Source organism: Glycine soja, chromosome 13 (genome assembly GCF_004193775.1).
Source record: "Glycine soja cultivar W05 chromosome 13, ASM419377v2, whole genome shotgun sequence".
NCBI classification, from domain to species: domain Eukaryota; kingdom Viridiplantae; phylum Streptophyta; class Magnoliopsida; order Fabales; family Fabaceae; genus Glycine; species Glycine soja.
The window spans coordinates 20065614-20081981 of record NC_041014.1 but is presented as its reverse complement, the minus strand read 5'-3'; the positions used below and the strand labels follow the sequence as shown (position 1 = coordinate 20081981).

The 16368-nt window shown below is 29.7% G+C and overlaps 1 protein-coding gene across 1 annotated transcript; it reads right to left on the bottom strand.

The window, feature by feature from the left end:
* Nucleotides 1–15358: 15358 nt before the first annotated feature.
* On the bottom strand, nucleotides 15359–16219 carry LOC114381687. Its single transcript, XM_028340919.1, has one exon. It carries the CDS (start codon nucleotides 16217–16219, stop codon nucleotides 15359–15361), a length of 861 nt encoding a protein of 286 aa, XP_028196720.1.
* Nucleotides 16220–16368: the final 149 nt, after the last annotated feature.

Genomic DNA, 16368 nt, shown 5'->3' with positions numbered 1-16368 from the left:
TAATTTTAATTAATCTTCACATCATTAATTTATTTATAGATTTTATTATTTATTATTAATATTATAAGTTATATAAATAAATAAATAATATATAATAACATAATATTATATTAAAAAATTAAAATGATAATTATTTTAATTTTTTTCTTACATGATAAATATTATGAAATGGAGGGAGTATTGTTGATAGTCAGACAAGTTGCGATTTTGGTCAAAATTGATGGGAGTATTATTAATTGAAAAGTCATTAGCCCAATTTATTTTAGATGATGACATGAAGGTGATAAGTTTAGGCTACACTCTATCAAGGCAGTCAGTCTTTTGAAGAATCGTATTGAGTTAAACATAGACATTCAATTATTGTAGATAAATTTATGAAGTGAGAGACTTTTAACTAGGCAAGTGGATCTTTAAAAAAAAAAAACAAAAACAAAACTAGGCAAGTGGATAAGAAGTAAATGCAAAACTACTTCCTAGAATTTAGGGGTAGGAATTAAAGCTGAATTAAATAGTTTCTTTGTTATCAACATTTAGGAATGTAGATTTGGCATAGCCTACACATTAGACAAGAGAAGTTGAAGATAATGATAAAGAGACAATTTCTGAAAAAGTAGAAATGAGGTAGTAGCATGGTTGGATGAATCTTATTTCTTCTTTTTCATGTGCATCTTAGTGCGGGATGATGTAAGTGAATACAAAGTGGGGGACAGTAATATGTTAAGGAAAATGTTAGTAATAAGTGTATTTTGGACATTAATTAAGAAATTCAAAGTAATTTTTTTAATTAAAATGCATTATATTGTTTAAGATATTTTTGTGTGTTAGTCCTATGATTTGCCATGTTAGCAAGACCCATTTGTTAAAAGTGACATGTAAAATTTAATTGAATTGGCAATATATATTTAATTGGCCGGGGAATCAAGTAAGGAGACAGAGGCTGGGGATACAAGTTTTTCATCCTGCATGATTAAATGAGTAGTTAATAAAAATATTATTGTTTGATAGATTTTTACTCATAATTTATTTGTGGTGAAAAATATCCATACTATTGTCATTAACTATAAAGTTTTATGATTGTAATTCCTAAACACGGGTTTAAAATTTAAATACTTTTGAACATGGTATACATTTTTTGGTACAAATAACATTAATTTAGGCTTATAAGTATTAAATGTAAGACAATTGTAAACTATCTATCCTTCAAATCAAACACACGCAATTACTTTCATTTCTCTCTACATTTAATTTTAACTTTTATATTTCCACCTTTATAGAATTTCCTTACCATTTTCATTACAAGTTTTTATGTTTTTATACCTTTTAATTTCGGTTTAACTTCTCTGCAGTTTCAATCAATTTGTACACTCAGAATATTTTTAGTATAGCTTAGAAACTTATAACCAACAATCCAAACGTGTCCTAAGTATTTTTTATTTTTTTTACAATGGCAATATATAATGAAGTTCAAACTTAAGATTTTTTTTCATGTTGATTACCCAAACCTGTCACCATTAAGTTGGTCTTAGTAGATTCTTTATAATGTTACACCATGTCAGTTGTTCCAAAAATTGAGATTAGTTTCATTTGGACTAAGATATTAGATATCCCAGACTAAAAAAGAGAGAGATATCGTGGGAGAGAGTGTGGAACGTGGCTGCGCGAGACAAATATTAATACTCGAATTGCGGCGAACGTGGGTATTATTAGACCTTAGACCCAAGCGCCGATGCGTAATGTATGAGTCAAACGCCATGCTTCATGCTACCTTTATTCTTTCGTTGAATATACGCTCTTCAATTAGCATCAAGTTCAAACCCAACCTCCAATTTTTGCTGGTCAAGTTAATGGATCAAAGTGAATCCGGGGGTAGCTACTTGCTTACTCAACAATACTCAAGCATTTAGGTTAATTGTCCAACTTGATATGAAACAAATGTCTCACCAGAAAATTGATTCGATTTCGCAGCTGATGTGAGTATTTATTTTTTTGGAAAAAACATAAATTATATTAAACTCAAAATGATACAACAGAGCATATTCACATAAAAACAAAAATCTCCCTAATACAAGTAGGTTTATATCAAGATGCTAAACACGTGCGTTTGTCTATACTAAAAAAATTTAATATTATTAATAACTTTTATTACAGAAAATTGATAATCTTTAAAAATTAATTTATTCTTAGACGGTCAAACACAGTAACCAATTGGTATAGTTAAGATGTGAGTATTTTTTTTTGTTGGTAAATAATATGTAAATATCTTATTTGTAAGTATTAATAAAAGTCTTAAAGTTTGTCCGGAGGTTTGTGAGTAATAAAAAAAACATTTAGAATTTATTCTCCTCTAATTTACTAAACTATTCTTCAAGTCGTGTTCCACCACCCGAAAAAACAAACCAGTTCTTTTCATAACTTAACATGGCTGCTGCGTATTCCACTTCTGCACTTCTCACTAAACAAGTATTAAAGCAGATTCTTTTCATAACTTGTCAATATTTCTTCCTTAAGCATTAATTTTCTTTAAAATAATTACAAGAAATTCAACTAGCCACGTGACAATAATTAGTCCTTTTTTTTAATCATGAGGGAATTCATTCTTCCTCTATAGTCTGCGATGGTTTTAATTTTATATACGTAGACAGCCAACTATGGCAACTTAGCGAATTTTCTCACTTGGCGCTTATTTCAATTTTTTTTTTCCTCTCGAAAATATGCAAGTTATCGAATGTTGAATTTTTTACTATGTGAATGAAAAAGACTAATATATTTTCTAATTGAGATAAAACCTATTTTAGTAATCTTTATGTTTTGAAAGGAAATTAGTCTCTTTCTTTTGATTAGAAGATATCCTTAATTTACATAAAAAAGTATTTTCTATCCTTTTATTTTTAAAATAGGCATATGAACTCAAACTTAAGCCTTTTAGTTAAGTTAAAACAATATTATATCAGTCAATTCATAAGTTTAGTGATACATGATTGACTGATTTACTTAAGGTTTTAATTTTATTATACTACGAACATAAAGATTTTACAATAAAAAAATTACACTATTAAATAACTAAAATTTATTCAAGATTTGTTTTAAAATTATTACAAAAATTAATAATTTGGAATTATATAAAAATCATGATTAAATAACAATGTAAAAAATATTTATTTTAATTAATATATTCCAATTACATTCTTTATTTATTCAATAAATTTAAAAGTTAAAATTAATCATATTATTTTTTTATATAGATCATAAATATCTCATTAGATATAATCATGCCTGAACCGGCGAAGATCACTATCAATGCTAAAAAAATTCCACTGACTATTTAACACAACTTTATCAGCTCTTTATATGTCTATCTATAACTTTATGAATTGTGCCCAAATGGAATTCGCATAACTTTGTGCTTTTTTTTTTCTTTTCAAAATAACCAACACCAAACACATAAAAAGGCCAATTTATGCTGGCACGTGTATTTTTAATGAGATTTCATATTCTGCAAAATAAAAAGGAATTATTTTTTATAAATTAGTTTTAAGTATCATGGTAATGTGTGATGTGATGATTTTCGCTTTCAATGTCTTATTGTGGAACCATGGAAAGAAATATAATTCATGATACATGTAACATGCATGCACCCCCCGCAAAAAATAAATAAATAAATACAATTATAGGCAACTCGTGTTCCTGCTTACATCTCTATTCTCTACGACGCAAGTACACTTTCTTCACTAAAAAAATAGCGACTTTTTATTTTCTTCACGTCACAAATATGTATTCCTTTTCTTGCTCAATTGAATTTCTTTATTTTGAAGGAATCTGCATCATTGCTTGTCAGATGAGATTGGTAAATTATATGGCGATCAATGACTATTATTTTTTTTGCTAAATAACAATAGTCTTGGGCGTATATGAAGCATCAATTTATAATTGTTTTTGATAATGGCTGTGATTGTTACATGCATGAGCACCATATAGGAATTAGGATACCTTAAAATTCGTGATGCGTATTTTTTTATATATATATAATATCAGTAATGCGATCTGAATCAACATTCTTCATTGTTAAGCGAATTGAAGACTTAAATGAATATAATTCAATTGATAATAGGATTATGAAAGAAAATTTAGGTTTGATTTTTTATAAAGTCTTTAGTACAACTAAGTTCTAAACTAAAGATTAATTTTATAAGCAGTAAAAAAACAAAACTTTGAAAAATATTTCAAAGTTTTATCGAAAAACTAAAATCTCTAATCACTGTGTGATTAAAAAAAATTGAAATCAAGTGGATCACCGATATACGTATTATAAGAATATTATATGACTTCTTCTGTATCAAAGCTTTTAAATTCTAACTTCATATATATTCTTTTTGGACAGAGAAATTTAATATTTTTTAACAGCACATAGAATTTTAATATTATAAATTGAATTATATAGTTTTATTTAAATTTGTCTACTATTGTATATTTTCAATAAATTTGGTAAAGGAATAAATACTAGTAATAATATGATAATGATGGAAAAATAATATAAATATCAATTATACTAAGAAAAAAAAGAAAATAAATTAATTAAATATAAAAAATAATCTACAATTCGAATTCTTGTTGATCTATGGAAATTAAATAAATCTTATTGGAAACAACATATTGTGCTTTTATGGTAAAAAAAAAGTATGTCTGGGGTTTTTTGATTTAATAATTAATTACATACATATCGTGCCATATCAGTAGTTGGCAATTCATGAATCATGTGACCATATGTCAAGATCAATGTCAACAGCATATTTAGATAACACGTATCAATTTCTAATTTTATGACAAAAAGATTAGAATGAGGAAAAACTTTTAATTTCAAAGTCTAAAACCATCAACCTCAATATATACTTATCATATGAACAAAAAAAAATTGATGGAACGTGCCAATTTCTATTAATAATAAAAAAAAAAGACGTATCATAAATAATGAAAAGTTATCTTTAACAATAGTGTTGCCTTTTCTTTTGGTTGTGTTGTCACTATGAATACATTTTGATTTTGAACCCTACTAATTTGTTTGGTTGTCTTTGTTTTTGTACCACCGAATTAATGCTCGTGAACTAGGAGTAACAAATTATTACTGCTATCACACACAACATAACTTTATAATTTGTGTAAATAGAGATTACATCTCACAATAATCACATGCTCAAAATATGTCAATTAGTTAACATCATCAAACCAATTAAGATGCGTCTAATTTTCATTTGAGAAGAAGATAATCAATCTTCTCTATTATTGAAATATAGAATATATGGTTAACTGGATTCAAAACTAATCAATTTGTGAATTAGTGTAACACATTGATGCAAAATGAAGAAACTTTAGGTAAGGTGAGTGGCAAGACTAATTGCCGATATGCAGCGATCAACTCCAGTACATATGCATGCAAATTAAGCAAAATATCGAGAGTGCTAATTAATTGCTTTGGGGTATGGTTATTATAGTTAACATAATCCCGCATCACATGGAGCGTGTTCGATGGAGCCAGTTACCCGATTTGGTATAGAGTCATATGAGTTTTGATGGTAATATTTATTTATTTTTATTTAGATCACATATGTTTGGTTTTTTTTCCCGTAAATATACTTTTTTTCTTCTATTTTTTTTTTCAATTTATATTACTTTGTAATTTAATTCCCAATATACACCGGGATTTTCTTTATCTTTTTTGTTTTTTCAATTTAAAATATTATAAAATATAAATATTATATTATATAATTTTTTTAATTAGTTTTAAAATTATTTATTTATTAAATTAAATTTTATAATTTTGTTTTTTAATTTTTTAAAGAATATAATATTATTAAATATAATTATTTTTGTTTTATTATTTAATTTACTTAACATATTTTTTAGGTGAATATTTTTATTTAAAATCTAAATTTTCTAATAATTATTTTAGATATAATTATATTACTAAATATAATTAGTTTGTTTATGTCATTAGATTTAATTAAAAATGAGAAGACTTTTTGTTTAACAACTTATTTATAAAAGAACATTATATTGCATTATCAATAAAATATTTAAACAAATAGACTTGACTAAGGAAAAACTTAAGATGAAGATATGTTAGGACAACCATCATGTTGCCGGCAAGTTTCACATTTTTTTTTTTTTTACTTTTCCGTTCAATTTTCTTCTTTCTCCATCTCGGTAGGATGTGAGTTGAATCGCGAGATGATCCTTTGTCATCCTCTTTTTTCTTGGATCACGACCCCACTTATCTCTTTCATATTCTTGTCACATTGATTTAGGTGACAACAAAAAATAATTATTAATTAAATATTTTTAAAGATATTTTCAATATATTTTTATTATAAAAAATAGCTCATATTTAACAGTTATCTGTATCTTTTAGATATTTTAATTTTTTTTTCTCATATATGCAAACCATAAATAATAAAAATATTAATTCTTATCAATTATGCAAAAAATAATTGCTAAATAAATATTGTTAAAGATATTTTCAATATATTTTTATTTAAAGATATTTTTAAAGATATTTTCAATAAATATTTTTAAAGATATTTTCAATATAGCAGTTACTACTCTTTGAAATTTTTTATCTATTGTATAAGATAAATGTATCAATTATTTTTTTACTGTGTTTTTTAGTTTATTTTAATATTACTAATTAATTTTCTTATTTTTTTAATTAACGAATATAACAAAAAAATATCAACAACACATAAATTTAACTACAAAAGTACATATAAAGTAACTAAAAAATGTACTCTAATTTTATCCAATTTTTTTATTTTTCTTTATTTATATATATTTTTTTTAAAATAAAAAACAAAATTATAAAATTTAATTTAATAAATAAGTAATTTTAAAACCAATTAAAAAAATTATATAATATGATATTTATATTTTATAATTAAAAAAAATAAAAAAAAGAAAGAAAGTCACAAGTAGTGTATATTAGAAATTAAACTCTAAAATAATGTAGATTAAAAAAAAATAAGAAAAAGATGGTGTATTTAAAAAAAATCATATATTTTCTATAAGAAACAAATATAATTAAGTCAGATAGCATCATTATTTGTAATAATTTCTTCCTCCTGCCATCTAAAACAATTATATACTTAAAATTCAAATGGAGACATTTAATTAAGTTAGAATAATCTTACATTAATATAATATTCATTAAAGATCTATAAAGAAAAATTGATGAATGAAATGTAAGTAAAGTCAGTTTTGAACTTTGAATGTTGGTAGGTCCCTCTTCCACCTCTCAGCTTACACTCACTCAACAGCTTTGCCTTTTAACGCGGTTTCAGTTTTCTATTCAGATGTGTTCGCGGTATTCGGGACCCGTTTTTCTTCTGTTCTGTTCAGGAAGCCGCTAAACGTATCTCACGTGTTCAACACATATAGTTATGACTTATGAATAGATAAAAAGGTTAGTTGTTAGAGGGCATCTTCATTGCAAGTTCTTAATTAGTGGGGTTCTTAAAATAAGTCTTATTTCAATTTTACATTGGAGAGAAATGAAGTGGTGGAATGCCACTTGTAGAACAGGTTCTTCTACAAAAATCTAAAAGAACCTGCTTTTAAACAGAAAGAATCTGTGAATTGAGAGAGTGTATTGTGAGACTCATTGTGATTAAAGAAATCAAATTAAACATTTATCATTGCCAACAAAAAAGTGTGTTGTTTTTTTTTTAAATTAAAATGAAACTTATGGTTAACATATATAATAATGATTAATATTTCTAGCTTAATTACTTGTTTCAAGTTTAAGTCATCAATATAAAATTATGTTAAATATTTTTTGGAGGAAAAAAATTATTACTTAGAGTGATTATATACTATTATTAATTTGATCAAGATTGACTCCAATAAATAATATCTTTAATTTGTAAAAAGAGATTGGTAATTAAAGTTAATATTATATATTTTTAGGCAAAACATTAATTGTATTAGAGACTGTAACAAAAAGAATACTTAAATAATTGCGTTTAAATTTTGTAGGATGATATAGAGAGAAAAAACAAGAAAAAAAGTGAGAGATGAGTTTATACTTATTTTTTTTTCCTTTTATTTTAGTTTTCACCTTTTTAAAAAATCTCTATCTTAATTTATTTGCCACAGCAAAATATCATAAAAACATGCTAATGAGTTTTTAATAATACCTTTATTTAATATTTTAACCTATAATATTATTATCTATCTACCTATTACCATAATAAATAAGGATATTTTAGTTAAATAAATTATTTTCTTAATATAAATACATTATTTTAAATGTTACTAAATAAAATGAGACGGTATTCAGCAAAAAATAAATAAAAATGAGACGGATGAAATATTTTTTGAGAGACAGAACCTACAGAAGAAACAGAGAAACGGAAAGAGAGAGAAAAATGTAAGGAAGATACAACAAACAATGTGATATTGCAGAAAAAAAATTGAAAATACTGACCATTATGATTGGTGGATGATTATTATGTTGTTTAAGAGGCTGGGCCCTCTTGGACCCTTGACTTTGTCAGAACAAAGAATCCTCAATTAATTTGAACATGATGATGGCATGGCTACGAATGCTAACCACATATCCCATATCTTTGACCAAACGGACGATCAGGATTCAGGATGGGCTTTCCCTGGCTGTTCATTTTTCTTAAGTAAAAAGAATAGCAAAATAAATAAAGATCAAGAAAGTAATAAATATGATAGATAATGTGATAAAAAATAAAAAGTAAAATATTAATGAAAGTTGATCTAATTGATCAAAATTATATAACATGGTGACATGAACTGAGAGTTTTAATATAGTTGTTGATGTTAGTGAGAATTCTGTTAATAAACAATCTTTTAATATTTTTGAAAGTATTTTTTAAATTTTAAGTTTTTTTTAAAAAGAAAATAACTTGGAGAAAAGTTGTGACTGTGTGATAAGAGAAGTATTGAGGAGGACATTAAAAAAGAAAGGTGTTAGAATGAGTTATATTATAAGATAAAAGTATGAGGGGTGACTACTAGTGTAAGAACACCAATAGTGAGACAAAAAAATTTTCATTAGGAATAGATTTACAACAGAATTCAACCTTAAAACCTCATTTAATACTATCATCATGAATGTGCTTACAAAGGACATACAAAAGCCTATTTTTTATTGTATACTTTTTGCAGATGATATAGTTTTTTTTTTTTATTGAAGAATCAAGAAAAACAATTAACTTTCAACTTGAACTTAGGAGAAATACTTTGGAAACAAAATATTTTTAGTTAAGTAGGAATAAGACAAAATATATGCACATAGATGGTAACATACAAGAATATAAGTTATAGACTTAACTTAGCCCTACAAAATATGTTTGTAAGGTGAGGAGTGTCCCCTAATTATAGACTTAATCCTACAAAATAAGTTTATAAGAAGAGAAGTGTTTCCTATTTATATGCATTATTTGACCTTATCATTAGTCGTGTGAGATCTCCAACACCCCTTTCATGTTAAGGACTAAACTTTTCGAGTGTGAGTTTCACAGGACTTAACATTTGTGGATGATCTGATAACAACTTAATGATAACTAACTCATTAGGCCCAACAACAATCACTAAGATATCCTTTGATATTCTAAGAATGTGAGTTATGAATTTAACTCAATCTTATAAAATTAGCTTGTAAAATAAGGATTATCCTGCACTTATCTACACTATTTTGGTGTTATCAGTTATCACTAAACGATATGAGATTGAAAACACAACACATACAACTTCTTATATTCTTTTGTCAAACCCTTATTTTAAGTCTTTTATATCATCTTAGTAATTGAAAATATAGAAGTTGTAAAAAAATCCGATAACAAGTTTAAATTTTTTAAATATTAGAAATTTAGAAAAAGAAAAAAAACTATTCAAAAGATGAAAAATACATAGAAAAACATAATAGTGGGGATTGAATTGTATTTTTTTATAATACATGAAAAATACAGAGAAATACATAAAAAAAAACTATTCAAAAGATGAATTGTATTTCAAATGGTCTACCTGACTAGGTTTGAATTTGTAGAATGGAAAGTAGTGTTTTTGCAAATCTATGGTTTTTAAAAAACAAAAACTGTATTTAATTATAATTTCAGCGTATCAAAGTAAAAATTATGCTTCAATTTTTATCATTGTCCCCTTGGAGCAGTAATGTTCTTCCCCTTATAGCACTACTAGTAGCAGTAGATTGCTGATATTGACTATTAAGAACAAACTGAGTCGTAATTGTCATTAAATTATCATTCCATCTCTAACAAGAAAACGCACAAATTTCCAATTTCTTGTTGTGCTAGTTTTGCTTGTTGAACCACAAAATCTCAAGTTTTTCTTTCGTGTTAGTCAGTTCGAATTTAATGTGTAAAGTTAGAAGAAGAAAAGGACTGAGTTGACCCGTGTTTACCAGAGAAAATAATGAAGTAGAAATCCAATGAAAATAGATAAGGAAAAATGATTTTTGAACATGTAAAAGTAGATAACAAAATATTCTCTGTTATCTCTTAATTTTAAGATTTATGTTCGAAATATATGTATATGAAAAGATAAAACTAATAATAAAAATAATAATAATAATTTTATTCAGTGTCAATATTTTTAGATGTTTAAATAATATAACTCAATGAGTAGCCCTAAATCCCCAACAATGGTTGCAGTGTGATCACAAAGTCCAATTGATCAAAGTGTATACGTTTCTCATCAAGAATTAATTTTGTAATGTTCTACCGATTTTCAACAATTTGAGTTGAAAAGGATGGAAGACAGAGTCTTGAGTCTAGTTGATTAGAATGAATGCTTGCATTGGTGAGAAATGTAGCCATTGAATTTTTCTTTTCTTTATTCAATAAAGAATTAGTGTATTATGTATATACTGTCAGTTTGTATTATATAGTACAAAATGAGTAGGGAATTTTCAATTTTCGGGCCCATTAACCAAATGGCGTGGCAACTAGCAAACCCATTAATGAAACGGCACGTTGTTTTTTTTCTCACGGCCGAAGATACTTCGATAATTCGATTAGATTTGTGGGGTAAGGGCGTGCGTGATTTACTTTCTTCACGGCACTAGCCTTGACCCTTTGTTTCTTAGATAATCATATGTATCTTCCAATAAAATTCTCCAATTTCGCGTTTGCACTTTCAATTTTCAAAAGGCTTCCGAGTAAGGATGGTGTGTTCTTTTATATTTTTTCTATACATAAAAATTTACAAATTATCCATCAATAAAATTCTTACATTAACGATAATCTAATTCACTTTATTTTGAAATATGTGGTTGTTTCTTATCATTTAAATCAATCTTTATTGAGAAGTGTGTGTTCATTGGGTGGTTTTGGTTTGTGATTAATTTTATATTTAAAAATGAGTGAGCATAAAAGGGTGAATCTGTATATATTGTTAGAATATTACTTGAATTGACCGGGGACCATGGTTGGAATGTTTCTTAAGAGAGAGCAGGTAGCACGCGCCTAAAGTTCTATATTTTGTCATTCTGCCTCTTTCACTGTTAACTTTTTCTTTGCCTTTTCCCTGTTTTACAAATTAAAAAGAAACACACAGCTTAATACTTTTGCTTCCATGCTTTTATAGTCAACCTAGCATAATTACCCTGTTGTGAAATCAGATTTACAAGACTATATAGGTGAGAAGCTTTATAATAGAGTATTATATAGTTTTTAAGGATTATTTGGATGCAACGGTGATTTGAAAAATAAAGTTCACAAATTGACCGAGGGAGAGCCAAGATTTGGATTGATATAGAGGCAGGGGCACAACAATAGTTTACACACTTGTTATATCCACTTCCCTTTTGATTTAAGTACATTCTCCTTTTTTTTTCTTTTTTCTTTTTATTTTATTTTAAACTCAGGTGACTTAAAACCTTGTTATTTCAAACCCTTATCTTTATCTCACATGATCAGACACTCGTCCAAATAATGCATTCCTTCAACAACAACAAAACATTTTTCCTCACTTTCACTCCATTTGTTATTCCATTTTGATGTCTTGCATTGTTTTTTTTTTAATCAACAAATGTTAGTTTTGTTAGAAATGTTAGTTAGAAGGATTCAAACCCGCGATCTATCCCCCTCCTCAGTCAACCTTATATCTTCACTTTGGTCTTCTTTACTTCCTCACTTTCTTGGTTTTACTGGTATGATAGTTTTATTCTCCTCACAAACTAGGAAAAATGCTTACAAGCTTCGGATCTCCATAAATAGCTTGAACATGTTTTGTAATTTAGTTATTGGTTGAGAGGTAAGATATAGACACATTAGAATGTTTTTTATGTGTCACTTTACTAAAATAATTGTCTTTTTGAATTTTGGAATAGATGTAAAATATTGTTTTCATTAAATTTTGGGAATTTTTTATTTCCCGAATTTAAGAATTAAAATAGTATGTTGGAAACTACTTTTGGGAACCTATTGTTGTGTATCTATATCTATATAAGAAAACTGGAGTAGAGCAAAATGTCTATTGTGCCCATGGCTGAATGATTGACACATGACACTTTTCTCGATTTTTTGGTTATTTTGTCCCTCCCTTTTTTTGCATCATTTTGTTTTTTGTCCCGCCATGTGTCGCTTCTTGATTGGCGGATTTCAACTCCCCATTTAATTTCACTTAACAATGAGAACTGTCCTCGCCACGTGTCGCTTCCTAATTGGCGAATTTAAAATCTCCATTTAATTCCCTTAATTCCAGAACTTTTCTTTCTCTCCTGCGTTTCTATTGCGTTTTCTCCCTCAATCTTCTCTTTCTCCATCATTCTCTTCCTCAATCTTCTCATCTTTCCTTCTCTGCTTTTTGTCTCTCCTCTGTTCTTTTTCATTTTTTTTTGAAAATTATCTTCTGTCATTTTACAAGAGTTGTTGCTGATTTTGTTCATTTCATTTATTATTTTTGTAAATATGTTTAATGTTGTATTTTAGCTTCCAAAGGTTTTAGGTGCGCTGACTCGAGGTTACTACTCTGTTCTTTTTCGTTTTTTTTCATAAAATTATCTTCTGCCATTTTTGCTACAAGAGTTGTTGTTGATCTCTTTTCGTTTCTCTTTTGTTCTTTTTTGTTTTTTTTTGGAAAATTATCTTCTGTCATTTTTGCTTCAAGAGTTGTTGCTGATTTAGTAAAAACCACAGTTTTCTCTAAAATCTTCTTTAGTTCCCTGTTGGAAACCTCCGCTTGACCGTTCGTCTATGGATGGTATGGTGAGGCCACCTTGTGTGTGACGCTGTAATGCCCTAACACCTTTTCAAGTTGGCTATTGCAAAAATGAGAGCTCCCATCACTGATTAGGACTCTCGGTACCCCAACGAGAGAAAATATATTCTTCTTCAAGAATTTTACAACAATCTTGGCATCATTCTTTGGGGCAGCCACTGCTTCAACCCATTTGGACACATAATCAACAGCTACAAGGATGTATTCATTCCCATAAGATGGAGGAAGTGTACCTACGAAGTCAATACCCCAACAATCATAGACTTCTACCTCCATGATATTTTGCAGGGGCATTTCATTTCGCCTTGAGTCACTTCCCATTCTTTGACATTGATCGCACTGGGTTGCATGTTCATGGGCATCCTTGAAAAGTGAGGGCCAAAAGAATCCTGATTGTAGAACCTTGGCTGCTATTTTGTCCCCACTATAATGACCTCCACAAGGTGAATTATGGCAGTGCCACAATATGCTTTTAGATTCCTCTTTCGTCACACATCTCCTCAAAAGATTATCAGCCTCAATCTTGAACAAGTGTGGGTCATCCTAGACATAAAAGTGAGCATCATGCAAGAATTTCTTCTTCTGCTGCCAATTCAGATCCCTAGGAAGGATTCCTGCTGCCTTAAAGTTGGCAGATTAGCGAACCATGGCCTCTCGTTCACCGCTAATAACAACGATTCATTTGGAAACTCATCTCTTATTTCCAGTTCCTTCAAGGTAACTTCCTCATTTACTAGTCTTGACAAGTGGTCAACCACCAGATTTTCGGATACCTTCTTGTCTTGAATGACTAGATCAAATTCTTGCAGCAACAGGATCTATCTGATTAAGCTGGGCTTAGAATTAGCTTTTGTTAACAGGTATTTAATAGCTACATGGTTGGTGTACACAATGACCTTGGATCCCACCAGGTATGATCTAAATTTTTCCAGGGCATAGACAATTGCAAGCATCTCCTTTTCTGTGGTGGCATAATTTAATTGAGCATCATTTAAGACCTTGCTCATATAGTAGATGGCTTGAAAAACTCTACCTTTCCTCTGGCCCAACACAACACCAACAACATAGTCACTTGCGTCACACATGAGCTCAAACTCTTGGCTCCAATACGGTGTTGTAATGATGGGAGCGGATACTAGGCTGGTCTTTAAGGTGTTGAATGCCTTCAAACACTCTTCATCAAATAAGAACACAACGTTCTTATTGAGAGAATTACTCAACGGTTTGGCAATCTTCAAAAAATCTTTGATAAACTGCCTATAGAACCTAGCATGTCCCAGAAAGCTCCTTACTCCCTTAACATTAACTAGTGGAGGCAGCTTCTCAATAACATCAATTTTTTCCTTATCCACCTCGATTCCCCTTACAAAAATTTTGTGGCCCAAAACGATCCATTCTGGGACCATAAAGTGGCATTTTTCCCAGTTAAGCACTAGATTGGTCTCTTCACAGTGTTGCAACACCAGCTCCAAATTGGCTAGACAGCAATTGAATGATAGGCTGAACACCGAGAAGTCATTCATAAACACTTCAATACACTTCTCTACCATGGCGACAAATATTGCCATCATGCATCTTTGAAAAGTAGCGGGAGCATTGAAAAGCCCGAAGGGCATTCTTCTGTAAGCAAACACACCGAAGGGGCAAGTGAATGTTGTTTTGTCTTTATCATTTGGGTCTACAACAATTTGATTATATCCCGAGTAGCCTCCAGAAAAAAATAGAATGATTGACCAGCTAGCCGTTCAAGCATCTGGTCCATGAAGAGAAGAGGAAAATGATATTTCCTTGTGGCATCATTCAACTTCCTGTAGTCAATGCACATCCTCCACCCTGTGACTGTTCTTGTGGGGATCAAATCTTTCTTTTCATTTCTTATCACTATCATGCCACCCTTCATTGGGACTACTTGTACAGGGCTCACCTAAGCACTATCATAGATGGGATAGATGAGGCCTGCTTCCAGCAACTTGAGCACTTCTTTGCGCACTTCTTCCTTCATAAAAGGATTCAGTCTTCGTTGCGACTGTCTCATAGGTTTGTACTCAGCTTCCATGTTGATTTTGTGCATGCAGTATGAAGGGCTAATTCCCTTAAGGTCTCATATGTGCCATCCAGTCGTTGCCCTATGCTTTTTTAAGACTTTCACCAGCCGAGATTCCTCCTCATCAGTTAGAGAGTTGCTAATCACTACTGGTCTTGCCTCATTATCTTCTAAGAACACATACCTTAAATGCTCCGACAAGATCTTCAGGTCCACCTTAGTTTTCTCTGTGGGAGGGTCTTTCTTCAATTCTTCAAATAAAACTTTTTTTGAAAGGCTTCCTTTCAACCTATCCAACTTTTCCAAACATTTCTTCAATTCTTTTTCTTCTTCCTTTGTAAGGCATTCCACTGCATTAGTCAGAGCTTTCTGTAATGGGGATTGTGATACTATAGCTTGAGCTACCATAGCCACCTCATGTTCAACTACCTCCGTCTTAAAATAGGCCTTGTGGTCATTTGGATGCTTAATTGCGTCGAATAGATTGAAAGTAACCTTTTGATCATCGACACTCATTTCTAGGTTACCATTTCCCATGTCCACTACACACTTAGCCGTCAGCATGAAGGGATGGCCTAAGATCAATAGAATTTCAGCATCCTTCTCTATATCCATGATCACAAAATCCACAGGGAATATAAATTGACGAACCTTGACCAACACATCCTCCACTACACCGTAGGGTCTTGTAATTGAACGACCAGCAACCTGCAATGTCATTCTGGTTGGTGCAATCTCTAAGTTCCCTATCCTTTTGCACATAGATGGGGGCATCAAATTGATGGTAGCCCCTAAATTAATTAGTGCTTTTCCTACTGATACAACCCCTATTGAGCACGGGATAGTCACACTCCCTGGATCTTTGTACTTTGGTGGGAGGATTCTTTGAATAACTGTGCTACAATTACCTTCCACCATGATGTTTTCACTGTTGATGTACTTACCCTTCTTGGTCAACTAATCCTTCAGAAACTTAGTGTAGAGTGACATCTGTTGTAAGGCTTCTCCGAAAGGAATAGTAATTTCCAACTTCTTGAAAATATCAAGGAAACTAGCAAAGCATCACT